The following is a 27,792-nucleotide window of genomic DNA, read 5'->3' as shown; positions in this document are numbered from 1 at the left end:
AGGCGGGGCCACGGGCTCGGACCGGCCGCCTGACGGACGCCGGCCGGACGGGCGGAGCCGGCGCGGCTGGTGAGGCCCGGGGCGCGACCGGCGCTGCGCGTGGGACGGGGCGCGGGGCGCGGGGCGGGAGCCACACTGGACGGGTCCCCGGGACCGATCCGTCTCCGAGACCGAGTTCCTCCGGACCGAGCCCGCCGCCCCCGGGGCCGTGCGTCCGCGCCCCGACCCCCCGCGATGCCGCTGCGCGCGCCCCGGGCGCCCTGAGCGCGCGTGTCCGGGGCGGGAGTCGCGCCCCAGCCGGGCGCCCCGCGTGCCGCCGGGTGTCCCCGCTGATCGCCGCCGCCTCCCCGCGCCCGAGGCCCGGCCGCAGCTCTCTCCCTCTCCTCCCCTGCCAGGCTCCGGCGGCGGCCATGTGGGGCTGACAGTCCGCGCGCCTTCCCGGAGGAGCCCGCGGAGCGGAGGGGAGCGGCCCGGGGGACGCCAGCCGCTGGCGGGGCGGCGCGGGGCTCGGCGATGGACGTCCAAGGCTTGGACTGGCTCCTGGTCCCGCTGCAGCAGCTGGTTTCCTGGGGGGCGGCCGGGGCCATGGTCTTCGGAGGGGTGGTGCCCTACATCCCGCAGTACCGGGACATCCGGAGGACTCAGAACGCCGAGGGCTTCTCCACCTACGTGTGCCTGGTGCTCCTGGTGGCCAATATTTTGCGGATCCTCTTCTGGTAAGTCAGGGCTCTCTCTCTCTCTCTCTCTCTCTCTCTCTCTCTCTCTCTCTCTCTCTCTCTCTCTCTCTCACTCTCTCTCTGGGGCTGGCTCCCTGAGAGCTGGCCGGCTTCCTCCAGGGAGGCCAGGGGCAGGAAGGTGTTTGGACTTGGTGAGAGGGAGGTGGTGAAATAGGTGAGACGGTTTCCCAGGGAAAATGGTGGGGTCGGAGTGGACAATCTCCCCGTGGTCTCTCAGGTCTGAGTGTTCCCACCTTGTCTCTCAGGTGTGTCTGTCAGTTGCTTTGCCCCAGGTCCCTGACCTCAAGGAATTTGCACGGGGCACTAGGGGAGAGTCAACAACAGAGCAAACGAACCTGAGGAACAAAACGCAGTGGCCAGTGGGAAGGGCATTCGCTGGCCAGTAAAGCAAGCGCTCAGGAGGGGACATCTGAGCCTGATGGGGCCACCCCCTTCAGCTTTCTCGGGGTGTGGGGTTTTGTTTATTTTTTGAATAGGAAGTCCACTTTCTGGCTAATACTTGAGAGGCTATTTTTTTCTTGCTCCTCCCAGCCCAACTTCCTCTTTTTTTTTTTTTTTTTTATCATTTGCATTCCAGTAAGGAACTTGAAGTTAATTTTAACAGTTGCCGAAAGCCAGTCACAGTTGGGAGGGTGAATGTTCAGAGGAAATGGGAAGAGGTCTCACAGCTTCATTCTAAGGTTTCCAAATCTGGACCGTTGCCTCCTCAGCCTGGGAGGTCCCAGATGGCTCTGTCAGCAGGAAGGCTGCTCAGGGGAGGGCTGGTGCCAGGCCAGGAGGGGGACTTCAGCCCCCTTTTTGGACTTTTGATCACTGTTTGAGTAATCGTGATTTTTAAGCCAGTCGTATTGAGGTATGATTTTCATTAAATAAAATTGCCATTCCAAATTCGATGAGTTTTCATGAACAAGCCCCCACCCCCAAATCACCATCATAATGAAGATGTGAATGCCCTGAGCCTACAAGTTCCGTCTGCTCTGTGCATCTGCCCAGCCCAGGCCCTGCCCCACTCTGACTCACTTTTCCTTGGTGTTAGTTTTGCTCCTGTCTGGGGTTTTTAAAAAGGTGAGCCCTGAGTCAGTCACATCTGGAGTCTGTCACATCTGGAGTCTGTCACATGGTGAGCCCACTTTTCAGGGAGGGGTAGCAGGGGCTTATTTTTGTTTAGTGCAAGTTGAAAACGGCATTTTGGAGATTCCTCCTTTCCCTTTGCGGAGGGGGGCCCCTTCTTCCCTTTGCTAATTTGACCCGAAGGCTGAGCTTGGACAGGAGCAGATGAAACACTGTCTGACGCTGTTGTTGACTGAGCGCATTGGGGGGCTGGGGTACTGGGAGCCGGGCCCAGGCACGGTGTCAGGTGAGGGGCAGTATGCCCTTTATCGTGGAATAAGTTTTCTCCAACCGTGGCGGGAACTGCCGGAGTTGGATTACCTTATGGGAAAATAGTTCCATTTAGAGGTCTTGCCCCTCCGTATGCTTGTCCTTCAACACTGCGAAAAGAAAACAGACTATACACACCTGGTTTGGAGGAGTCAGAAATTAAACCAGCTTCTTGAAGGCTGTCTTGTCAGTGCCTCTGGGTGTGACTGGCATTTGATGTGTTTGGACCCCAGTGTTGTCCCTTCACCACAGGGCCTGAGTCTTTGAGAAAGTCTTGAGCTCTCTCCTCATGCAGCATGGGGTGCCTTTATGGATTTCTAATCTTGGTCCACTGGCAAGTCTATTTTAAAAAAAAATATATATTTTATTGATTTTTCACAGAGAGGAAAGGAGAGGGATAGAGAGCTAGAAACATTGATGAGAGAGAAACATTGCCTAGCTGCCTCCTGCATGCCCCCCACTGGGGATGTGCCCGCAACCAAGGTACATGCCCTTGACCGGAATCGAACCTGGGACCTTTCAGTCCACAGGCCGTCGCTCTATCCACTGAGCAAACTGGTTTCGGCGCAAGACTATTTCTGTACATCCGATTGGTCCTTTGCCGTAGAGTCAGCACCCTGAGCTGTCCTGGGTCGCTTCAGGGGCCCTGGGTCACTCACTGGCTACCATGAGAACACACGGAGCTCCTGCAGTCAGCGCTCTGGAAGGCTGAGGAAACGTGTGAGAAGAAGGGAGGGCCTGCAGAGGTGCAGGTCCCTCCTCAAGGAGGGGTGCGTTGGCCTCGGGGTGTGCTTTTCTGCCTTTCATACCCGCAGAAGGGCAGGCCTCCATTGACATCTTGTCCTGCACCTCTCTGCCCACCTGAGACCCCACCGCTCGGAGGGCAAAGCAGTTGCTCCCTTATATTCCGCTCACTCCTGTGCCCCTCTCAGGCTTCCTGGGTTAGTTAGCAGTCCGTTTAATTTAGTAGATTTTTTTTAGGGTTTCCTATGTGCCAGACAGTGGGCTAGATGCTTCTGTTGGCACTTTGGTGGCAGCACCACGTGGGCTGTACCATACACACCTAGGTTGTAGGTGGTGGGGAGGGAGAGCACAGGTCAGGGGCTGTGGCAGGCTCCAGGCCAGGCGGGAGCTGGGTCCACACCCGAACAGTGCTGCAGTTAGCACCCCTGGAGGGTGTGTTTCCCAAAGCAGGCGGGGACCACAGTCCTTGGAGCTCCAGTCCTCCTGGGGAGCCCTGAGAGGTTCGTGGTGCCAGGATGTGAGTGGCCCTACAGGAGAGGCTGACCACACTATGCAAAACCAGGTTTCTGAAAACTTGGGGAACTCCTACGCCCTTATTTCTTACCATCCTTTTGCAAAACTAGCATTCAGCAGATTCTACTCCATAACGTGCTGATGTACAGGATTTGACCTTTGTGGTATTAGAAGTCAGGACAAGGACTAGCTGCTTTCTTGGATCTAATGTTTGCGGGCCAGTAATTTTGTAGAGATGAGGGGGAAGGAGGGGGACAGGGTGCATGGATGGTGCTGCAGAGACTCATGCATTTATGGAGGTAGTTCTCAAGCCCCATCCCTATCGGATGAAACACTGTATCGGAGATGCAGTAACATTGTTTTGAAAATACACCAACACTGTATTGAAGATTTAGTAACGTTGTATCAGAGATGTGGTAACATTCTGCTACTAATGGCCATGGCACTCAGGCCACACAGAGAAGTAGAAACACAACTTCTCTTCCACTTGATACATATATTTTGTTACTTTGAGAGGCAGAGAGGGTGTTCCCTGTAGAAACTTTCGCTTGGACTTGACAGAACATGGCACGCCTCTGCAGTGTGTGTTTCCCTCGGGGCGAGACCAGTGTACGCAGCAGCCAGGGGAGACCTCGCTTCGACTGGCTTCTCTGTAATGGAGGAGGCTGTGCCAGCCCACATTCTCGGCAGGAGAGACAGTGCTGTTGTGACATACCTGCCAGCACAGACTATATTTAAGGAACAAAAAGCGTTTCAGGAAGAAAAAGTTTAAAGTGATTCCATAAGTAAGAAAGGTATCTTTCTATTTTGTTTAGCTTTAAAAAATTATTAGTGGACTTTGTTTCATGTTTGTTTTGTCACTTGTGTATCATTTGTGGAAAGTTGTGCTTTTAGAAATTTTTCTTGCTCAGCCATCCTGCAACCTAAAATCATTTAAGTTCTTACCTGTGCTCCCTGTCACTCATGTTAAATGGTCTCATTTTCACTGTGAACACTGAGTTCGTGTAGATTTGATTCTTGGTGTGTCGTGTAAGGAGACGTGCAAACTTGATATTTTCTCCGCCTTTTCTCTGGTCATTTTTCCTGCTGAACATTTAGAAAATGCAACTGGCCCCAGGTTGCACATTGTTAGCCTTATAGCTGGAAAGGAGCTTGGTGGAGGGGTCGCTGGTCTGACTGACTTTATGTTGATGCCGCCTGCTTAGTCTGACATGGAACCGTCACTGTCCCTCCTATTACCTTCACCTATGGCTGAGTGCATCTTCTGGATCAACTCAGCAGTCCGTGGGAACCAGTTCTTAGAAATGACTAGAAATCTCCTCCAGCAGCCTTAAGGGTTACATCTGCAACACACAGAAGAGGGGTCTTGAGGCCATGGCTCACTGAGGCCAGAAGGCCTGGGGCTGTGGTGCGCACGAACCCGCCCCTGGCAGACCGCCTGCTTCTGGCTGGGAAAGCACCTTCTCCTGACCTGGGCCTGGCTCCTCAGCTCTTTCCCCCCCTCCGCCCCTCCCTCCCACTCCAGTCAGTGCCCCAGCCCCACTGCACCCAGCTCCGTCCTGTCCGTCCCACCATGGAGTCTGGAGCTGCGGGGGAGGTGGCTGTCGGGCCCTGGTGGACTGGGCGGGGAGCGTGGGCCAGGCCCCTGGCCTGGGCGTCCTCCTGAGCCGCGGTGTCTCGCCCCCAGGTTCGGAAGGCATTTCGAGTCGCCGCTGCTCTGGCAGAGCATCGTCATGATCATCACCATGCTGCTGATGCTGAAGCTGTGCACCGAGGTCCGCGTGGCCAACGAGCTCAACGTCAAACGCCGCTTCTTTACAGGTGGGTGGTCGGCAGCTTTGGTTTGAAGCCACTCACACCACAGGAGGGGTCTGCAGGTGGGATGACAGCCCCTGCAGCTCAGCATCGCCCCAGCGGCTTGTCTCACCGCGGGGCACTGGAACTGAAGGTGTTTGCAGGATGGGACAAGACTTTAGCCATTGCCGTGGGAAACAGTCCACGGGGAGAGTTTCTTCCCTCGAGCGTGGGCGAGCTATTACCTGGTCCTAACGCTCTGCTCCTCACTGGGAGCTCGCCGCCTGCGGAGCCCGAATGGGACAGAGGCCCGGCCAGCGGGGCTCCTCTCTGGCTGGACCAGGTCAGGAGGACATCGGGGAGAAGGCAGTGTTACCTCTGACTTTCTGCGAGGCTTGTGTGCAAAACCGTTTCCCCACAGCCGAGGGCACGGGGATCTTCGCACACGCCTTGTTGGGAATGCCCCCAGCCAGGACTTGGTGGTGCAGGTGACTCCCCGCCTGGACGCACGGGCTGGGCAGCACGGACCCCCGGTCAGCTCACACCGCCGCCGCCGGACTCTTGGGCTCTCGGAGCGCAGTCTCGCTTCCTGTTTCTGCCTTTTCCTTTGGAGAAGCGCCTTCCGGGCTGGCTGCCTTGTCTGAACGTCAGCCTGGTGGGCTTCTCGTGCACAAGAGGGTTAATGCTTACCTCTGGGTTTCTTGTAATTACTAGAAGCATGACAGCTCGCACTCAGTTTGGGAGGTCTGTGGACTCGGGGGTCTTGCTTGTGTTTTTGTCCCTGGTGGTCACATTTCCCTGGGAGTGGTTTCTCCCCTGGTGTAGCTCCTATTTTTTTTTTTTTTTAATGTATTTTTATTGATTTTAGGGAGGAAGGGAGAAGGAGAGAGAGAGAATCATTGATTGGCTGTCTCCTGCGTGCCCCCTTCTGGGGATTGAGCCCCAAACCCAGGCATGTGTCCTGACTGGAAATCAAACCATGACTTCCTGGTTCATAAGTCGATGTCCAACCAGTGAGCCACTCTGGCCAGGCTGGCATGTTCTGTGCTTTCTCCCCATTGATGCCATTCTCTCCTCTGCAGAGCTGTTCCCACCCCCCTGTTGTGACTTGGTAAGTCACCCCAGAGCCGGTGCTGACTGTGCAGCTGGTCTTGCCTCGGAAGCAGGGCTCAGTGAAAGGGCCCTTTAGGAGGAGAGGCACTGACTGGGCCCTAAGTCTCTCTTGGACAAGGCCTTTCTGCTCCCACGGCTCCTGCCCCTTCTCTCTGGGATCTGTGTCCCGTGGACCCTCACCACTCCCTTGGCCCGGACCTCCTGGCGGCTGCAGAGGGGCAGAGTGGGGTATCTCAGGGCAGCCCAGCCTCACGCAGGAGGGCGGAGAGGCCGTGTGTGCCCAGCACGCCTCCGCTTCTGCTTCTGAAACCTGAGAGCAGCGTGTGGCCTTGCTGCAGTGTGTGATATGCAGGCTGCCAGGTGCAGCAGGTGTGCGTGCCTCAGGCCATGGGCCTCTGGGCGGGGACCTCGGTGTGACCTCGCTGAAAGGCAGGCGTGCCTCCTCAGCCTGCACACTCCCCTTCCCTCGGGCTGTGCCTTGGAGACCTCCCTTAGAAGGCTTCTTGATGAGAGAGGGATGGTGGCCCTCCGATTTCCAGTGTTCCATGTAGACTCTTCCCAAAGGGATATTTCTGTTCTGTTACCTGGGCTTGGGGTCTGACCTGTAACACATGACCTCCCCTGGTGAGCAGATGGGCACCTGGGAGTGGTCACCCCCTTTGCAGAGGTGGGTAAGGTGGGGAGGGCCTCGAAGGGGCTTATTTGGTTGTCAGGTGAGCCCGATGACATCACAGGAGAGGAAAGAGGAAGTCCTTTCGTGGGGATGGATGGACAGATGGACGACGGAGGACTTGACCCTTGCTGGCTTTGAGAGTGGGGGAGGGGCGTGCTCTCAGTGGGAATGGCCTTCACTTACAGCCAGCAAGGACCGGAGCTAGTCCTCCAGCCACAGGAACTGAATTTTGCCAACAAGTTGAGTGAGTGGAACCGAGTTTTTAGGAACCTGCATTTAGGGCAGAGCTTTGCAGGGGTGGCCCTGATACTCATTCATTCTCTCTCTCTCTCTTTCCTCTCCCCCCCCCCCCCCTCTGCTGGACTGTCCACATGTGGCCTCTTCACGTGGCCTGGGCGTCCACACAACATAGCCCAGGTTTCAAGGGGCGCGTTGGAGAGAACTGGGTAGATACTGTGTCTTTTTGAAGATCTAGTCTTGGAAATCATACAGGGGTGTGGCCCCCCCCCCCCCCTCCAGTTGGGGACATGGACAGACACCCCTCCTGGTGGGGAGCTGTGAGGACGGAGGAGACTGGAGTGGGTTTGGGGCAGATTTGTGGAAGGACAGCATTGTTAAACATTTCTAACCTCTGTCTCCTCCAGTCTGTCCCACACAAAGAGGTTTTTCCAAAACAGATCTGATCATGTCGCTTTCCAGCCAAGAAACCTTAGTTAGCTTGATGCTGTGCAGGGAGGGCTGTGCCTCCTCCCACCCTGAACCCCCATGTGCCCCTCACCCTGCCCTGCTGTGCCCTGTCGCTCAGCACGTGCACGGCTCTGCTGGGCTGGGTTGACCTGGCCTGGACCTGGGAAGGGCAAAGGCTGTTTGCATCTGAACTGCACGGAAGCTAAGTTGAGTTCTCACCTATACCCACCCTTTCCTACCTTCCCCCCTCCCTTTCAATGGTGAACTTGGTTTAAATTAAAGAAATAGAAGAAAAAGCTGAGGAAATCCACGTGACTCTGGGTGGGCCGAGCCCGGAAGATCCAGGGGCGGTGCAGGGGAGGGAGGCCGGGGAGGCGAGGGGCCGCCACCTGTGTGGTGCTGTGAAACCCTCCTCTGCTGTCCCCGAGTCCTGGCAGCTGGGCTGGTACCATGTTTCCCCGAAAATGAGACATCCTCCGAAAATAAGACCTATCGCATGGAAAGATAAGACATCCCCTGAAAATAAGACCTAGCGCAACTTTGGGAGAAAAAAATTAATAAAAGACACCGTCTTATTTTCGGGGAAACAGGGTATTTGCTTTTAGCTGTTCACTTGCCAATTTCCATTTTTAGGTGAGTCCATTGCCTGCGGCAGATGACACAACCTTTGATCCACCTCTGCTTTGTGATCACAGTGACTCCCCAGAGTCCTGATCGTCTGCTTAACCCCCTCCTGCCTGCAGGGACCCCACCGGCTGCCTCTCTGCCCCGTGGTGTCTGCCGGGGTCTTGGACGGCTGCCCGGGCGGTGCACAGTTGGGAGGTCTCCGGTGGGAGTGGGCTGCTGGCCGGGGAGGGGCAGGAGCGGGGTGCCTCGGACTGGAATCATCGCCCCTCCGTCAGCACCACTGGGCTGGTCACCTCGGTGGGATGTAGCATCGTCTCCCTGCTTCTCACCGGCATGTGTGGCACCAGCTCTTGGGGAATGTCTTCTGAAAACAGCTTTCTCAAGCAGCCCTCTCGGCGGCCTTCCACACACTGCTGAGTGTCCGGGGAGCAGAGGCAGGATCTGGTGACGGCAGACCCCACCTCCGACCTTAGCAGGCAAATGAGAGGGGGTGGCTTTTCACTTTTGGCCCCACATTTCCTCCCCCTATTCCAGGCACTTGTTTGGAAAGAGGGTAGGTTCAGAGAAACAGTCCAAAGGTAGATTTCCTGATGCACAGACACCCAAACCTGTGGTCTTCCCGTCCCAACGGTTTTAAAAGAAAGACGTGCAAAGAGGGCCAGAGACACAGCTGCTTATCTGCGTTAAACCCGTCTGTTTTGTCTCTCCTTCCTTTCTGTTTCTCTCTCTCTTTTTAAATGTAGCTGCAGATAATAAGGACGAGGAAGTCAAAGTGACCCCCAGGCGGTCATATCTGGGTATGTACCACCTTGCATGAGGCCGCTCACGCCTGTGTTTCAGTGTGTCATCTCATGGCAGCTTTGTCCCGCTCTGTCATGTCTGTCCTCTGTGCTTGTACCCTGACCATGCATGTGACTCATTTTACCACGTGTGGCCATGACTTCCGTCAACTAACCAGCCCATAGCTGCTGTTGTCAAGCATGAAGCAGCACCTAGAAGCCTGCCGTGTTCTGTGTGTGGGTCTGTGAGAGAGAGAGAAGGAAGGAAAGAAAGAAAGAAAAAAAGGAACGGTCAGAGCACACGTTCTGGAGTCCTTTTGTTAAATGTATTCTAAATATTTTATCATTTTTGATGCCATGGTAAATGGATTTGTTTTTTTCACTTTGGACTGTTCATTTGCTCCTTGGTAGAAATAAAATTGATTTTTGCATATTGATCTGTGTCCTACAGCTTTGATGAAATCATTTATTAGGTCTCATAGCTTTGTAGTGGATACATGAGGATTTTCTATATATAAGGTCATATCATCTGCAAATAGTTTTACTTCTTCTTTTCCAATCTGAACGCTTTTTATTTCTTTTTCTTGCTTAGTTACCCTGGCTAGAAGTGATCTGGGTAGATGCCCTTGTCTTGTTCCTGATTTTAGTGACAAAGTGTTTTAGCCTTTCTCCATTGAGTATGGTGGATTTCACATAGATGCCTTGTATTAGGTTAAGCAAGCACCTTCGATTCCGAGTTTGTTGAGTGTTTTTTATCATAAAAGGATGTTGAAGTTTGTTAAATGCTTTTCTGTGTCTGTTGAGATGACCATGTGGTTTTTGTCCTTTATTCCATTATTATACTACTAGTGCCCAGTGCACGGATTCATGCAGATGAAAAGGAATTTAATCAGAAGGTGGCCAGCGGGGTGGGACTCGGTGAGACAGGCCAGACATGCCCTGGAGCCAACTATTTGCAGTCCCTCCCTGGCGGCAGCACCTGGGGCAGCGCTGCAACTGTGTCTGTGGAGTGAATGGGTCCCTCTTGCAGGTAGGGTCCCTCAGCCTGGCCTGTGGGGCCGAAACCAGCTTTCCAACATCCCCTGAGGGATCCTAGATTCCGAGAGGGTGGTTCTCGGATGACACACCCCAGAACTGGGCTCCCTCCTTTCTGGTTCCAGGTGTGTCATCCAAGAACCGCTGTTGCCAAGTCACTGCAGCTTGGCAGCTCCCGTGTTGAGCATCTGCCCTCTGGTGGTCATTGCACATTATAGTTACTGGTTGGACAGTCTATATATATATTATACACACACACACACACACACACACACACACACACACACTAGAGGCCTGATGATGGAAATTCATGCAAGAGTAAGCTTTCCTTTCCTCAGCTGCCAGCACTGGCTTCCCTCAGTCACCTGGGACCAGGCTGCTGGCTTCCCTCTGGCCCCAGCTTCATCAGGAAGGATATCTGGAATGATATCTGGTCTAATTAGCATATTACCCTTTTATTACAGATATCGATATTATATTGATTTTTATATGTTGTACCAACCTGGCATTTTAAAAAAATATATATATTTTATTGATTTTTTTACAGAGAGGAAAGGAGAGGGATAGAGAACTAGAAACATCGATGAGAGACATGGATCAGCTGCCTCCTGCACACCCCCTACCGGGGATGTGCTTGCAACCAAGGTTTATGCCCTTGACCGGAATCGAACCTGGGACCCTTCAATCCACAAGCCAAACCGGTCTCGGCACAACCTGGCATTTTTAAAAAATATATATTTTATTGATTTTTTACAGAGAGGAAGGAAGAGAGACAGAGAGTTAGAAACATTGATAAGAGAGAAACATCAATCAGCTGCCTCCTGCACCCCCCGCACTGGGGATGTGCCCGCAACCAATGTACATGCCCTTGACCGGAATCAAACCTGGGACACTTCAGTCCGGAGGCCGAGACGCTCTATCCACCAAGCCAAACCGGTTTCTGCCAACCTGGCATTTTTGGGATAAATCCCATCAGATCAAGATATATAATCTTTTTAAAAAAATTCCTAGCTGGGACCGGTTTGGCTCAATGGATAGAGCGTCGGCTTGGGGACTGAAGGGTCCCGGGTTCGATTCCGGTCAAGGGCACGTACCTTGGTTGCGGGCATATCCCCAGTAGGGGGTGTGCAAGAGGCAGCTGATCGATGACTCTCTCGCATCGATGTTTCTAACTCTCTATCTCTCTCCCTTCCTCTCTGTACAAAATCAATAAAATATTAAAAAAAAAAAATCCTAGATTCTGTTTGCTAGGAATATGTTGAGGATTTCTGTGTCCATGTTCCTATGAGGTACTGATCTTTTTTCCTGTGATGACTTTGGGTTTAGTATCAGGATAGAACTGGTCTTATACAGTGAGTGGGGAATGGGGACTGTTCCCTCTTTCTTTTTTTTTTTGAAGAGTTTGTGAAGGATTGGTATCAATGCTTTATTATTAAAACTTTTTAAATTGAAATATGACATACAACGTTATGTAAATTTAAGGTGTACATCTAATTTTATACATCTATGTGTCGTGTTATGCTTGTCATCGTAGTGATAGTTAGCACTAATATCTCATTACATAATTATTTATTTTTGGAGTAATTCATTTTAGTTTCTAAGCAAGTTTAATGATTATAATACAATATTGGTGTCTGTGTTTACTATACTATACATTACATATCCAGGGCTTATTAATTGCTCATCACAAGTTTATCAATTCTTTAAATGCTTGGTGGGTTACCCAGGGAAGCCATCTGGGTCTGGGCTTTTCTTTGTGGGAAGTGTTTAAATTACTAAGGCAATCTCTTTATGTATTATAAGTCTATTCAGTTTTTCAGATTCTTCCCGTTAGTTTAAAAAAAAAAAAATATATATATATATATATTACTGATTTTAGAGAAGAAGGGAGAGGGAGAGATAGAACCATCAATGATGCACACCCCCTAGTGGGGATATTGCCCACAACTCAGGCATGTGCCAATCGAACCTGGGACCCTTCAGTCCACAGGCCAATGCTCTATCCACTGAGCCAAACCAGCCAGGGCTCCCCAGTTAGTTTTAATAGTTTTTTTTTTGTTTGTTTTTTGTTTGTTTTTTGTCCATTTAACCTAAGTTATCTAACCTGTTGGATTACAATTGTTCTTAGTGCTCCCTTGTAATTCTTTTTGTTTCTGTGATGTTGGTACTGATGTTGTTGACGGTAGTAATTTGAGTCTCCTCTCTCTTTCTCTGTGCTCTTTTGGTCATTCTAGCTACATGCTTGTCAATTTTACTGATTTTTTTTTTTTTTTCAAAGAACCAACTTTGGTGGTGGTGTTTTCTCGGTTGGTTTTCTGTTCTGACTCCACGCTGATGACATCCAACTACTTAGTGTCTGTTTCTTAAAAGCAGGGACTTGCACTCTGTAACCACAATGAATGTCCGGCCAGAGCAGCCGGCGCGTCCGCTGTGGCCCCAGCAGGTTCATGGCTTCGCCTCCTTAGGAGAGGGTCCCCTCAGACCCGCCCTTGCACTTCCTCACTCACAGGTCCTGGGTCTCCAGAGGACCTGGGCAGAGCTCTGGGCTCGGCTGTCGGCGCCTCATTAGCGCTGGACAGCACTGCCCAGCGGAGACACAGTGCCAGCCGGGAAGCAGCCGTGTGCGTGGTTTCCAGGTAGCACATTAGAAAAGTGAAAAGAAACCGGTGAATTACTGTTAATCTGCTTTTTACCAAAATACTTTCACCTGACCCTGTAACCACCCTAGCAATTATTAACAGGATATTTTCCGTGTTTTCCGCATCCAGCCTTTGAGGTCAGGGCATCTCCTGCCCACAGAGCACTGTGCCCGGCAGCCTCGTCAGCACTCAGTGCCCTCGCGGGTCAGCGCCCTGCGCCCTGCTCGTCGGGTCCGCCAGGGAGGCGGGCGCGTCTGAACGGGGCCTGGGGTGTGCACACACGGGATGCTTCCTTAGCTCCAGGTGGGGAGACTTTCCCTCGCTGTCACTGTGGAAGGTGATTCTTCAGGTTTCCAGGATCCCGGATGTTCAGTTAATTTCTGCAGCTGGGGTGACCCCTTGCCAAGGCCCTCCAGTGTCTTCCTGCTTCCGTCGCCGAACTGCCTAACTAGGAGGTTCACCTGTCTCTCCCTGCGGGTTTGAACACACAGACGAAGGGGACGCGGGAGTCCTTTCGGTTGCAGTGTGCCCGGAGGAGTGGCTTACTTGGGGTCTGCTGTCCTGGCCACCAGGACTCAGATGTGGCTTCCTCCTTAACCAGCCTGGGTCCCTCTTCCCTGCTGGGCATTCCGTTCGGATTCCCCAGAGAAGTGGACCTTGGTTATTTTTTGCTGCTCCCACCTCGTCACCTGGAACTCCCCGTGGTTTTTATCGGGGTCGGAAGGTAGCTCCCACAAGTGTCTGCGTGGCAGGTGTGTGTGGGTTCAGGGTAGCTGTGGGCTCGCCTCCTTGAGGGCCCAGGCACTCAGGACTGGCGGGAGCTCTTTCTCCTCTGCATCCTCAGACGCACAGAGGAGACGTGGGGCGAGTTCCGGGAGGCGGCTGGCTCACCCTGGCACGGGGCCTTTCTTATCTCGGGTCACAGCTACACCGGAGGCGTGGGGCCATGGGACGGTTCTGGGAGGCCCTCTTGGAGCCAGCCCCTGTCCTCCTCCCTGGGGTGTGACCCTGATGTGAGAGCGCGCTGCTGGCCACGTGGTTACCAGCCGGCCTGCCCCAATGATTGGTCCCCATCCTGAGAGGCCACTTGGAGCCGAGGACTGGTGTGGGAGTCGCTCTCTGGTGGCCTTTTCAGAGCCTCAGCGCTCGCACCTTCCCCCTCGTTTTCAGGTGTCTGGGGGCCAGCTGGCTGGGAGGGCACAGGGGCTCGAGGTCCACAGGCAGCTCCTGTGGGAGAGGAGGGGGCTGTGGGTGGCCTGAGCCCTCTGCTCTCTGGGCGCCTATAGGGGCACCTGGGGGCACATCCCCAGTAGGGGGTGTGCAGGAGGCAGCTGGTCGGTGTTTCTCTCTCATCGACATTTCTAGCTCTCTATCTCTCTCCCTTCCTCTCTGTAAAAAAATCAATAAAAATATATTTAAAAAAAAAAATGCCGAAACCGGTTTGGCTCAGTGGATAGAGCGTCGGTCTGCGGACTGAAAGGTCCCAGGTTCGATTCCGGTCAAGGGCATGTACGTTCGTTGCGGACACATCCCCAGTAGGGGGTGTGCAGGAGTCAGCTGGTAGGTGTTTCTCTCTCATCGACGTTTCTAGCTCTCTATCTCTCTCCCTTCCTCTCTGTAAAAAATCAATAAAAATATATTTTTAAAAATAAAATAAAATAAAATAAAGGGGCACCTGGGGCTGAATCCGGTTTGGCTCAGTGGATAGAGCATCGGCCTGCGGACTGAGGGGTCCCAGGTTCGATTCTGGTCAAGGGCATGTACCTTGGTTGCGGGCACATCCCCAGTAGAGGGTGTGCAAGAGGCAGCTGAACAATGATTCTCTCTCATCGATGTTTCTAACTCTTTATCCCTCTCTCTTCCTCTCTGTAAAAAAAAAAAAAAAAAATCAATAAAATATATTTTAAAAAAAGGGGGGACACCTGGGGTTTTGTGAGAGCAGGGATGCCCGAGGGGGTTCTAGCTGTGAAAGTGGGGCACGTGGAGGCCCCATTGTCTCCAGCTGGTTTCTGTGGTTGCCATGGCCACTGAGAGCTGCCACTGTGGGAGAGCCACGCCTTTTCCGTCGGTGACCAGGGTTGGACCACTGGAGGGATGTCATTCTCTGAGCTGGAAAGACTTAGCCTGAATTGGTGGGGACAGGCCACATGGGGGCGCTGGTGGGCTGCCTGGGCTGGAGCCCAGCGGTTGCATAACCTGTGTCATCAGTGGGGTTTACATCCTGAAGTTGTAACGAGGATGGGCCACCGGAAACCATCTGGGAGGCCAGGAGCTCCTGCGGACCGGGTTTTCTCCTGCCTCTGCCCCTCGGAGCGACCGCGGCTCTGTCGCTCTCGTCAGCCTGGGGAGCATGCCGAGCAGAGACACGCTGGCCCTCCGTGGACCAGCACTGACACCCAGCTGAGGGATGGGCTTATCCTCCGTGCTGTGTTCTCCTCCCTGCCTCTCACACAGCGTCTGGGGGCCCCTCGGGCTGCAGGGTCTCACTGCTGCCTGGGGGCCCAGCACCTGTCCATGTGGCTCTTCAGAGAGGCTGAGGTGTGTGGGCAAGGATTGCTGTTGCAGGCTGTGTGAGGGTCCTGACCTCCTGAATTATGTGACGACACAGCCTCACAGGGCCCCAGGGGGTGGGGCGGGCGCTGCCATCCTGAGGCCCAGGGAGGTCACAGGGCGGGGCGGGGTGCTGTGCACGGTCCTCTCATCCTCGGATCTGCAGAGGCAGTGCGTCAGGGTTCAGGTCCCAATCCTGTGTGTCCCTTTTGGCCAGTGACTCTGCCGCAGTGCCCCCCATATTGGGGTGGTTGGGGTTTCAGGTGCTGACATAGGAGCCCTCTGGAGGGGGGCCCGCACCTGCAGATGGGCCTCCCAGATGGAGAGAGACACTGCCGGCTCAGCTAAGGGGTGGGACCGGGGGCTCAGGCAGGACTGGTCTCCAGATGTGCCCCTTACCCACCCCATCCTGGGTCTTGGCCTCGTCCATTTAGAGAGGTGGTCAGTGATGGTCTCAGATGGCAGCCTGGGGTGTGGGGGGCCGGCCTATTGCCTGACCTGAAGGCCCCCACTCTCCCTCTGTTAAAGGAGGAGTGAGAGGCTAGGTGTGAGCGGCCCGGCCTATCTGATGCTGGCACAGGGTCCGAGCCTGTGAGGGGCTGCCGGCCATGGACCCAGGAGCCGGGCATCTCATGCCCAGACCACCTGTTCACTATGGCTGCCACGTGGGGCTGGGTTTGAGGGACATGGCTGTCCCTTTGGGATGGTCAGAGTAGATGGCCCCGTGAGCCCTGGCCCAGGGGTCAGCTCTGCCCGCTGCACTGTCGTCAGGATGAGTGTCTTGAGTTCTAGGAGACCTCTTCCTTCATCGGGATGGAACTCTCGAATGCCGGAGCCCTTTGGTGTGGAAAATCGCTCTGCCCTTTAAGGTCCCAGCTGCTGGGTGATGACAGATGTGTCCCTGAGAACCTTCCACAACGAGACCTCCTTGTCCTGCTGGGGCCGGGGGCAGCAGGCGTCCTCAGACATGGGGTCCCAGGGCCCGGGGTCACCCTGAGGAAGAACAGGTGCCCTTTTGGAGGCGGGGAAGGGGTGCCTTCAGCAAGGGGTCCCTTCGCCCACCCCCCCTGCCCTGGAGGCGAGTGTCCAGACGGAAAGCTGTTCTCTCACGTGTGGACATGGCCTGGGCCGGTGCGGCTGGAGCGTGTGGGTTATGGCGGATCTGGGTTCCACATGTTTGGGATGCAGTTCGCGGTGAGTCCACTTGTGCGTTGTTGACTCCGTTCCTCCCATTTCCCGGCCGAGTGCCTCCGGGGGCACGTGGTACGTGTGCAGCTGAGACGCCCTCTTCCAGCTCCTCGCAGCTTCCGGGACGACCAGTCCCGGCACCTCCTGTCCTCGCCCACCCGTGTGGGCCTTGCTGGGCCTTTTTGCTGGCGAGGCGCCCTGGCTCCAGACTCTGCAAACCGCAGGGCCTGGTCAGGCTTGGTCGCTTCACACCCTCCATTTCCCCGACAGTCCCCGACGCTGCCTCTGTCCCAAGACCTGCCACAGCCCATGAACTTAACGTAATTTGTTGATTTCTGTGAGTTCTAACACATTTGGTTTCTGCAGGACACATTTGTCAAGCCAACGGTAATATTCTAGCCACTCGGGTTGTAGTGATGATAATTATATATCTTCGCAGGACCTTTATTAAGGGCCGGACACTTTAGGGGATTCAGAAGATTAACTACTTTAATCATTAAAACAACCCGACTTGCTCAGTAACATGATTCATCTTCTACATCTAAAGAAATGGAGACACACGATTAATCTAAAGTTGTGGCAGGGAAGAGCAGGTATTCTAACCCAGGAAAGAGATTCCAGAGGTTCTGGAATGATCCTGCACTATATGGATTATCAGTACTATTTTAGGGTGAGTTGACCGGTTTAGCATCCTTTATGGCAGGGGTCCTCAAACTTTTTAAAGTGGGGGCCAGATCACGGTCCCTCAGAGAGCTGGAGGGCCGGACTATATGAACTACTAATTCCTACTGTAACACCTCGGCTGCGCTCACTGCCCAAAAAACCTGGCAGGCCGGATCAGACTCCTCTGCGGGCCGCATGTGGCCCGCGGGCTGTAGTTTGAAGACCCCTGCTTTATGGCATGCTGAGTTAATATCCGTATGAAGTCTTCCTCAGAAGTTCCTTGGTTGAGAGCAGTTGGATCCTCATAGCTCACATTCATCTTCCTCATGGTGATGGTGATCTTTTTATTTTTTTTATTTTTAATATATTTTTATTGATTTCAGAAAGGAAGGGAGAGGGAGAGAGGGATAGAAACATCAATGATGAGAGAGAATCATTGATCAGGCTACCTCCTGCAGGCCTCACACTGGGGATTGTGCCCGCAACCCAGGCATGTGCCCTGACCGAGAATTGAACCTGTGACCCTCTGGTTCATAGGTCGATGCTCAATCACTGAGCCATGCCGGCGGGGCCTCATGGTGATCTTGACCTCCTCACCTAGTTCACATCTTGATGTTCACACTGACCTTCATCTCCTCATTCATTTCACATCCTTCACCTCACACTGACCTTGACCTGAAGTCTGGCTCACGTCTCTCTCCCTCTAGACTTTGACCCTCACTACTTCTGGCACTGGAGCAGCTTTGCGGACTACCTGCAGTGCGTGCTGGCCTTCACGGGCATCGCGGGCTACGTCACCTACCTGTCCATCGACTCGGCCCTGTTTGTGGAGAGCCTGGGCTTCCTGGCCGTGCTGACCGAGGCCATGCTGGGCGTGCCGCAGCTGTACCGCAACCACATCTACCAGTCCACGGAGGGCATGAGGTAGGTGGGCGCGCGTCACTGCTGCTGTCCCCCTTGGCACCAGGTGCCCATACCTCCTGGAAAAGTCAAATGGGTACAAATCTGGCTGTGCTTTATGCTCGGTTACATTTGTAAAACAGCCACTTTGGAGAAAGGTCTGCTCAGATCCTTTGCCCGTTTTACAAGTTGGCTCTTTTGTCTTTTTATGATTGAGTTGTAGAGTTCCTTCAGTTTTTCTGGGTACTAGAACCTTGTCAGATACACGATTTGCAGATGTTTTCCTCATCCTGAAGGTCACCTTTGCAATTTCCTAAGGTTTTCCTTTGCAGCCCCAAAGGTTTCAATCCAAGAGCCCACTGTCTAACCCAGGGTCACACAGACCTCCTTTGGGTCATGATTTTCAATTTGGGAGAGCTCTTGATGGATGGAAGGAGGGGGAGGCCTAGGGCCCTGGGAGGTGGGCATGAGCCGAAGGCTCCTGAGAGGAAGCTGGGACAGGTGAGGCGTCTGGCTTTCCTCTCCCGGGCACTGGTCTGGGAGGCACTATCTTGTCTGCCGGACAGGCCGTGGATGAGGCGAGAGGTATTTTAGGAATAGTGATCTGGCAGCCCAGCTGAAGAGGCAAAGGGGGTGGTGGTGTCAAAATGAGGTCATGGGAGCAGGGATTAAAATGGTGGGTGGGGGAAGGGAGGGTCAGGTGCAGGGAGCTGGGGATGTTGTGAGGGGAACTAGACAAGAGTCCAGCTCCCAGGTCACCAGCCTGAGCTGGGAAAACACATCCTGGGGCCTGGGAGGTGACAGTTTCCCCTCCCACTCTCACTGGCCCCGTCTGCAAGGTTCCCTGTGCTTGGGGTGGGCTTCCCGTACTATCAGGACCCTGCGGTGGCTGAATCTCCTCCCTGGAGTGGGGCTTCCTTGGGTGGAACTTCCATGCTCAGGACAAGGCCAAACAGATCTGCTTGCAGTGGCCAGGTTCTGGACTTAGTGCCCATTAGGACATCCTTGGCATGCTGAGCAGTGACAGCAGCGCCTCTGAGGCTTCCCCGCCCATCCATCCACCCACCCACCCACCCACACTATCACTGAGGGTAAGGGTACACAGTGCCTGCTTCAGAAAGAGCAGAATTCATGGCTTGGTGAAAGTCCCTCTGTTGAACAGATTCTCAGGGGCCCCGGCAGGAGGAATTTCGTTAATATTTGGCTACAGTGCCCCTGTCCTTCCTGAGTTGTTACATGGGCAGCTGGTCGAGGGGCCTCTGCAAGGATATTGGGTTCCTGTCCCCACGCAGTGGCTGACTGAGGGCTGAGGCCAGGTGAGGCGTCTGGGCAGCTAAAAATGTCCCTGTGTGTCAGACAGAGTCCAGCCCAGCGATGACCTCACGTCTGCACTTGCCCGGGTGAGGAGTGCACCTGTGCGTTCAGGGCCCAGAGGCACCACCGGCACTAGGCGGGCGGCCCCAGGACAGTGACAGGTGGTCCTGGGGCCCCTCCAGCTTTGTGCTCTGCCCCCGCTACCCCTCCTGCCCTCCAGAAGCACTAGCCGTGAACCGTTAGGCATGTCGCTAAACCTGTCTGTGCCTCGGTTCCCTCTGTGAAAAGGGAGCCATGTAGCTCACGTCGTCTTGTTCAGGGCAGAGCTTGGCAGGCATGTGTGAGGGTGCCGGTGGTGGGGGGCAGCTGCCTTTTTCCTGGGAGCCTCAGTGCTAGCTGTTGAGCAAACCAGGCCTCACGCTGCACCTGTGAGGTCTGGCTCAGTTCACAGCACGTCCCTTTTATGGCCCCTGACTGCCTGACCAAGGCTGCGGCTGGTGGCTCTTAGGAGCTGAGAGCCCGGCACTTGCTTCCTTTTGCATTTGTGGGATGAGCTCTCCGCCTCTCCCCGATGGTGCCCCAGCATCTGAGTGGCTCCAGTGTGAGCCTAACTTCGGAAAGAGAATTATAAGCTAGAGTTCGTTGGAGACCTCTAAGGAGAGAGAACTGCAGATGTGTCTTTGTACTGATGTTTCCAGAACACACTTCCCATAAAGCTGAGCATGCTACCTGTGCATACAGCAGTCGGCACACCTGCAGACTGGGGAGTGGTGTAGCGGTGTCTGAGTTGATGAGGGGAGTGTGTTTCTGTGGAGGAAAGTCCTGCATTAATGGTGTGCAGTGGGGTGGGGTGCTGTGCTTTTGTCCTCCACTTTGATTTCAGTGTGGACAAAGCATATGTGAAGGGTAGGGTGTTGTCAGGTTCCTCCTGACACTGCACCTTCGGGATCATTCCGTCCACAGCTGTAGACCAGGTGCTGGCTGGGGGCTCCAGGGCCAGGGTAGAGGGGCTCCAGGTGAGAGGGCCGCCCCCTCCCAGCCAGGCTCCTCCTGCAGCTCTCAGCGCACATCTAGGCGGGAGTCACGACCTACGATGCCAGTTCTGTGGGTCCCTGTGGCTGTGGGCCGCTCTCCTGAAGTTCTTGGGTGCTGCTGCCCCTGCCGGGCTGGCCCCTGGAGCAAGTGGTGGTCTTCCCTCCCTCGTCTCCCCAGGGGCCCACAGCGTCTGCAGCCAGGAAGGCTAGACCTTTGTGAGGTTGTGGGCCTGCCCTGTGCCGGCCCAGTCCCTGCCCAGAGGTTGAGGGTCCCCCGCTGAAGGGCCTTCCTGTTCTTGTGTCTACACACAGAGTGACCTCACAGTGAGGGTGGGAGGGCTGGGAAGGACAGGCTGGGGCCCAGGTGTCCCCTGACCCTGGCTTGCCACCTGACCTGGGATTGCCCCCTAACCCTGGCTTACCCCCCGACCCTGGCTTGTGTCTCTGCAGCATCAAGATGGTGCTCATGTGGACAAGTGGTGACACCTTCAAGATGGCATACTTCCTGTTGAACGGAGCCCCCCTGCAGTTCTCCGTGTGCGGCCTGCTGCAGGTGATGGTGGACCTGGCCATCCTGGCGCAGGCCTACGCATTCTCCCGCCGCCGCCCCCCGAAGCCCACCCCCCATGCAGTGCACTCCACCAGTGCCAAGGCCCTGTGAGGCACCAGGAGGACAAAGACAAATGACGGCTGGCTGCAGGCACCGGCTGGCCACCTGTCGTCCTGCGTGGGCCCCTGGGACGGTGGACAGGTGGGGCCCGAGTGCCGTGTTTGCACTCACTCGCTGGAGAACGGCCTGGCAGGTGTCACCCCTACGGGCGGGGCTGTGGATGTTTTCAAGGTGACGGAAAAGCAGGTCTCGCTCTCACTTGCTCTCAGGGCACCTGCGGAACCTGGGAGACGCTCGAAAACCCGGGAGACGGCGAAGCAGGCCTCTGCAGGAGAGGTCGTGGTGAGGCTTCTCTGTGCCTCAGCCTGGACGTGTCCCGCAAACCCGGGCCCGGGGTGCAGATGAGAAGCAGCATTGGGAGAGCTTGGGCCCCAGCACCTCAGGGCCCATGGTCAGAACAGCTGAGGATGGACGTGCTGCTGGACAGCATGTGGCGAGGGCACTCTGAGCCAGGATGGGCCGGGCACAGAGCGTGTGGCCCGGATCCTGTGTCCACGTGGAAGAGAAGCCACACCAACACACAGGACCCATGTCCTGGTCTATCTCGCTGGAGTGGCCTTGCCCGGGCACCTTCAGAGCGGCCTCCTGTAGGACTCGGGACTCAGCCCTTGCCCTGGGCTCGGTAGGGGGCCCAGAGGCCTTGTTGTTACAGTCTCCTCCCGCTGGGGGCGAGGGGACAAGCCCATGTCCGTGTCAGCTGGGCACTGGCCAGAGCAAGCTCAGGGGTGTCGGAACCAGAGTCTGGAGTTCTCCCCGTGAGTCCTATAAGGTATGACAGGGTGCGAGCGGCCCATGGAGGCTCCCTGAGGGCCTGGGGCTGAGCGGGCTGCGAGCGGTTTCTCCCCCCTTTTCCTGGGAAGTGCGCACATCTGCAGCACAGCCTGGGATGTCCACCTTCCAGGACGGGGGCACGCTGAGCAGCCCCACACCCACACAGTGAGCTGGTGGGCCTGAAGTGACCTTCCGGGGTGGCCTGGCGTGGGCACCCCTGCCCGCCGTCTCCCGTCCGCATGGTTCTCCATGTTCGCTGCATGTGGCGGTGGTGAGGTCACTGGTCTGACCCTCGTCCCCACATCTGTTCCCCTTTCAGTATTATCTGAGCACTTCAGCCAGGCCAGTCCTGCGCCAGCTCCCAGGCTCCCAAAGGCCAAGTGTTCCAGATGCTTCCATGTGGCTCCCACAGGCACTGCTTTCCCTTCTGCTGGGTGGAGGGGCGGCTCTTTTGCATTATCAGCACTGTCTGTGGCTGGTGCCAAAGCACTTGAGGCGTCTGCGGGGCCCGGTGAGACGCATTTGAAGCTGTTTCCTCCTCCTGAGTTTTCCTCAAAAACTCCTGAATGTTTGAGGATCCTGCTTAGTTCTTTGGCCTGTAAAATGCTTTAAAATACTTATTTTTAAAAAAATGAAGGGAGATGTCTGTAGTAGGTAGTAGCAATCTCTAAATTAAAGTATCAATGACTGTAGTGCTGACCGAATGTGCCATGTGTGGGGACGCTCAGGGTTCTTTCCATACAGCGACTTTAAATCAATAATAAACTGTTCAAGGACTGAGCATGGCCTCGTGAATGGAATCCATGTGGGGCCCAAGGCACAGTGAATAATGGGTCTTGTGTTCTTATTTCACCTCTGGGGTCTCCGGGGAAGGTCCAGCCCTCAGCACTGGCCTCTGCTCAGAAATGCCCAAGTTCCCTGGGCTGGACTGACACCCCACATACAGCCCAGTGCTGGCCCCTCTCCTGTGGGACAGGCTCCCCTGGAACAGACCAGCCTCAGGACAGTGACCGGCAGGATCCAGGGGAGCTGCCTGCCTAGGGAGTTGGGCGTGTCTGGCTGTGCACACAGGTGGGGCGACAGGTGTCGGGCCAGGTGTCGAACCCACCTGGTCACCTGATATGAGCGAGCTGTGCAGGAGAGGTGGCACTTTTATTAGCTGTAGTAACACAGCAGGGACATTCTGCAGGAGGCCCCATCCTGGCCCTGCCCCCCACCTCCCCTGGCTCTGGGCTTCCACCAGGGGCCGTGCCCAAAGCTGGAAGGGATGGTGGTGGATGGATGCCCTGCATCAGCGGGGCCTCCTGGGTGATGCAGGTCCTCCTCCGGCAGGGTCTGTGGCAGCGGTGTCCCAGGTGTCATGGCTCAACTGATTAAAAGGAAAAAGTGCAAAGCAGCATAATTGGAAGAGTTCCATTCCTCTGTCTCCAGAGGAGAAAAGGTTCACGCCTCCATGAAAACAGGCTTCTAGCACCTGCAGGCCCAAGTGCACCCCCCTGCCCCCAATCGCTCTCTGAATCTCTCCCAGGGCTGGATGGCCAGAGATACAGGAGTCGACCATCCCAGAGGCTAGCACCTGGTCTCCAGGCAGCTGAGATGATAAGCGTTTCTGGGGAGAACGGGGGGAAGGAGGAGGGGGAGACCTAGGAAGAGGCCCACGGGATAGTGCCAGGGAAAGAGGTCAAAGGTCAGGGATGGATCCCCAAGGATCTGGAGGGCTGTGAGCCTCAATGGGAGAGGGATGTGGGCTTCTGCAGAGAGGGATGCATGGGGAGGGCTTCCTCCCCTGGGGCACAGCCCACCTGGGGGAGATGGCAGGAGCAGGAAGGGGCTGTCCCCACTTTCCTGGAAACTCCTCCCCCAGGACTGTGCTCCACTGCGCCCCCCTCCCTCACTGCTACTGCCCCACTGCTACTCGGGCTGAATAGCAGGGAAGGGTTAGGCTGAGGTCTGGGGACAGTGTGACCTCCTGGTATTGCTACAGGCTTGGAAGTTCTGGGACTTCTCCAATTTATTTTTAGCTAGCCATAGAGTCAGAATGCCAAAGGGAAATAAAAGGAAGGACGACAGGATGGGGTGCCCTCTGGGAAATTTGTTCAAAGCACAGGTTGGCTTTTAACCACCTCTGACTCCTGAGTGAGTTCTGGGCCTCCCTGGTCGCAGCAGCAACATGCACTTGGGCCGGATCCGGGGCAACAGGAGCGAGGCCCTTCCGGACTTTGGGAGCTGCTGCCCCTAAGGTCGGTTCCTCTCCCTCCGTCTGCGCGGTGGGAGGCTAGGGCTGTAGTTCTGTTTCTAAAGCTTCTGTGATGGGCAGCCGCGGCCGCCCCTGAGCACAGGGTGTCCGCCCGCGTCAGGCCGGCCCTGTGCGCGGCCACGCGAGGTCCGCCGAGTCGCCAGTCTCGCTGGAGCCTTCAGGATCCTGCGAGCTGGCCTCGGTAGCGCTGGCGGAGCGCGTGCTGTCTCCGCGCAGGGCCGGCTCGGGGCTGGCGACGCGCTGCTGCTGCTCTTTGAGCTCCGAGTAGGAGCGCGAGAAGGTGTGGAAGATGGAGGTGACCGGGAAGGCCATGAGCAGGATGCCGCTGAGGATGCTGCTCAGCGCCACCACTTGCCCGGGCACGCTGCGGGGCACCATGTCGCCGTAGCCCACGGTGGTCATGGAGATGACGGCCCACCAGTAGCTGGCCGGCACGCTGGTGAAGTCCCGGCGCGCGCCCAGCTCTCGCTCGGCCAGGTGCACGAGCGGCGCGAACAAGGCCATGGCCACGCAGAGGAAGAGCAGCAGCAGCCCGAACTCGCGCGCGCAGCGGCGCACGGTCAGGCCGAGCGAGCGCAGGCCCAGCGAGTGGCGCGCCAGGCGCATCACGTAGAGCACGCGCAGCGCGCGCAGCAGCCGCAGCACCAGCCCCGCGCGCTCCAGCAGCTTGTTGCCGCCCGCGCTCGCGCCCGCCCGCGCCGCGCCGCCCGCCGCCAGGCCCACCAGCAGCGACACGTAGAAGGGCAGGATGGCCAGGATGTCGATGATGTTGAGCGGCGTCCGCAGGAAGGCGCACTTGTTCTCAGCCTGCAGCGAGCGCAGCAGGAACTCCAGGGAGAACCAGGCCACGCACACCGTCTCCATCACGAAGAGGTTGTGGCACTTGCGGGAGCACTCACCCTGCGGAGGAGGAGAGGGACACGTGTTGGGGCAGGGAGGTTTCCCTATGATGGAGGGATGTCAAACCTAGCTGCCCTGGCACCTGACCCCAACCCATGCGGATGTGCTACTGCAGGAGGACCAGGGGTAGCCAAAAAAAAAAAAAAAAAAAAAAAAAAAGCCCAGTTCCTGTAAGAAAGATTTAATGGAAGTCCTAGCCCGTGTGGGCCAGTGGTTAGAGTGCAACACACGGCCAGCTCCCAACCCCACGAAGGGTCGTGGGTTCAATTCCTGGTCAAGGGCTGGCAACTGGGTTTCAGGTTCAATCCTGCCCAGGTCTGGGAAGCAACTAATGGATGTATCTCTCTCACATTGATGTTTCTCTCCCTCCCTTCCTTCCATTCTCTCTAAAAATCAATGGAACAAATATCTTCCCGTGAGGAATACCAACAACAACAAAAAAATAATTGGGCTTCCCACAGGAGCTCAGCTGACCTGATCCCCAGCAAAACTGGTAAAGATCATTTTAAAAAGCAGCCATTTAAAGACTGGAAACAGTCCCAAGGGCAAGAAGGAAATGCAACATTTATTTTAAAAAATCTGAAAACCTGTGAAGGAAGTAAAGAGTTTGCCGTTTGAACCGGGACCCCTTTCCCCCCACCCCTGGGAGGAGACTCCACTCCAGACTGCAGCCAAGGGTTCTGGGCTCCAGCTTGGGGGGAGGAGAGGTTCAGCTGCTCAGCCTGCCCTTGGGTGAGCCCAGGCCAGTGGGTGGAGAAGAGGGGCTCAGCTGACAGCATGTGCTCTGTGCTGAGTCCCCAGCCCACCTCACACTGGAGGTGAGACCACCAGGGGCCAGGCCGGGGCCACTTGGCCTCCCTGCACCTTGTAGTGCCCCCCACCTGGCTCATGACCCTCTGGGCACTGAGGACAGACCATTATGCCTGTCCTGCTTCCCGAGCCCGCTCGGCAGGCGATTAGCCACCACCCAGAGATAGCAACTTGAGGACCTGCCTGATGCCTTAAACGGAGAACAGCAATCAGTTTTTCAATACCTTGGTACTTAAGGGCACAGAGGTGGTGGGACCCCACACGGCTGCTCCCCAAGTCCTGTTTTGAATCTTTAGGGCCAGACACTGATGTTATCACTGGTCTGCAAGGAACTGGGCAAATTGGGCTCCTGAAAACCTTCCTCTGACTGGCTCTCACTATTTCACTATTGGGTGATTTGTGTACTGAGCAGAGCCCGGCCTTCCCATTAATGAGCTGTCAGAGCCCAGTGCCTTGGCCTCCACGTTAATCACTGTCCCTGCGGTGTGCCTGGAAACCCTGGCTGTGGACGTGCTTCTGTGGCCTCCAGACACGAGGGTGGGCCGTGCATGCAGAGTCCCCCAGCTTCTGTCTTCCAGCTCATCACTCTAGACTCCTCTGGGCTGGCAGAAGGCTGGGAGCCCTCATGGGGGTGGTGTTGAGTCTCCTGCTCCACACCCTGGCATCACCCTAAACAAGAACCCTTTCTGCATCCCTCCTGAGTCCAGCCAGGGAGCAGGGCTCAGAGGCAGGTCCCCGTTTCCCTGGCCATGGGGAGGGGCATCTCCCTAGTCCTGCACCAGGCCCACTGAGCTCTCAGCCGTAGGAGACCCGTTGCAGCTTGTTGCTTCTAGGTTTGGGGTGGGTTCTGTTCCAGCAATTTCTGGTACTTGTTCATCCCCTGAGGGTGGTCAAGTTTTATCGAACATTTAGGGCTGGTTGCCCCATGCTGCCTGGGCCAGTGGGAAAGCTTTTGAGTCCAGCCCTCAGCCTCATGGGGCAGCTGGGGAGGGGGTGGGAGACTGAGCTTGAACCTGGGTGAAACACCCCTTGGGGGGCTCTAGTTGGGTGTAAGCTCAGAGAGGTTGAAAGGCATTCCTGGTTACCTTGGCTTGGGGCACTGGTGAGAGCCAGGGGGCCAGGAACTGGATTCGGGGGAAACCGGATCCACAAGTTTTCAGTCAAGAGACAGCAGGGCCCATGGGGACTGGGACAGACCTGGTTAGAAACCCACTCCGAGCCCTGAGGAAGGGCTCAGGAGGGAAGCCGCCCTCCTCAGGGGCAGTGGGTGACGGGGAGGAGGGTGGATGGAGTCAGCCTCGACACCAGGCCAGAGCAGTGGCGTATCTCTGCCGGGACACCACCTGACCAGGAGCCTGAGGACCTCAAGGAACCAGAGGTGGCCTCCTGATCGGCAGTCCGAGACACATCCCGTACATCACCCCTTGTTGGCATCACTGTGGGCCCGGCCCCAAATCTCAGCACAGGTGCCCCGCCAGGTCCTGTGTGAGCCCCCATGGGGGGTTTCAACCACTGTGTTTGGGAGGAGGGCACAGACCCTGGGCAATGCAGGAGGAGAGACCCCATGTGCCAACCTGCAGCCGGACCCATCCTGGTGGATTTGGGAGGAGACGGGCCTGTGGATTCCCTGGTACCCCCTCCTCCAGCCCTTTCCTTAAGGACCAGCTGGGCAGGTTAATTGGAGGTAGCTATTTGTGGACATTTTAACCCAGAAAACAGACCCCGATTTATCATACTTTGACACATCTGGCCTATTTGGCCCAAATCAGGTCAGACATAAATCTCCCTTCAGCTGGCTCACCGGGTTTGAAGCCCCCACCCCCTGTTTTCTCGCCTGGCTTTTGCTTGTGTTTCACAGACATTCAAGGCTTTGGGGAGTCAGGCCTCCGGCAGGTGCCCGCCTGAGTTTATCATGGGTTTGAGCACCAGGCTGCAGCTGCCCCAGCACCCCGGTGGCCCTGCCCTGCCCAGCTGGGTGCCTTCTAAACGCCTTCTGCTCAGCCAGCTCAGCACT

At 55.8% G+C, this 27,792-nt stretch overlaps 2 protein-coding genes across 6 annotated transcripts in view; one reads left to right on the top strand and one right to left on the bottom strand.

Moving 5' to 3' along the window:
• Position 1: 1 nt before the first annotated feature.
• On the top strand, positions 2-22,591 carry SLC66A2 (solute carrier family 66 member 2). Of its 3 annotated transcripts, XM_084888057.1 has the most exons (6): positions 2-69; positions 396-716; positions 5,062-5,195; positions 9,012-9,065; positions 17,830-18,046; positions 20,821-22,591. In XM_084888057.1, exons 2-6 carry the CDS (start codon positions 514-516, stop codon positions 21,029-21,031), a joined length of 819 nt encoding a protein of 272 aa, XP_084744183.1. In that variant the 5' UTR covers positions 2-69; positions 396-513; the 3' UTR covers positions 21,032-22,591. The 3 variants fall into 3 exon arrangements, with proteins under 3 accessions (XP_084744183.1, XP_084744185.1, XP_084744184.1); XM_084888058.1 differs by lacking the exon at positions 9,012-9,065 and having other exon boundaries at positions 61-716; XM_084888059.1 differs by lacking the exons at positions 9,012-9,065; positions 17,830-18,046 and having other exon boundaries at positions 54-716.
• Positions 22,592-22,784: 193 nt separating this feature from the next.
• Positions 22,785-27,792, bottom strand: part of KCNG2 (potassium voltage-gated channel modifier subfamily G member 2) — a 34,791-nt gene continuing 29,783 nt past the window's right edge. For all 3 annotated transcript variants that reach the window (XM_084888049.1, XM_084888048.1, XM_084888047.1), the window contains one exon: positions 22,785-24,968. In XM_084888049.1, coding sequence (XP_084744175.1) covers positions 24,165-24,968 — 804 coding nt within the window. In that variant the 3' untranslated portion in view covers positions 22,785-24,164. The remainder of the gene's footprint in view (positions 24,969-27,792) is intronic.

This window comes from Pipistrellus hanaki (assembly GCF_964339955.1).
Source record: "Pipistrellus hanaki genome assembly, chromosome: 6".
NCBI lineage: Eukaryota > Metazoa > Chordata > Mammalia > Chiroptera > Vespertilionidae > Pipistrellus > Pipistrellus hanaki.
The sequence above is the reverse complement of the archived record's forward strand: the minus strand, read 5'-3'. Positions and strand labels throughout refer to the sequence as shown.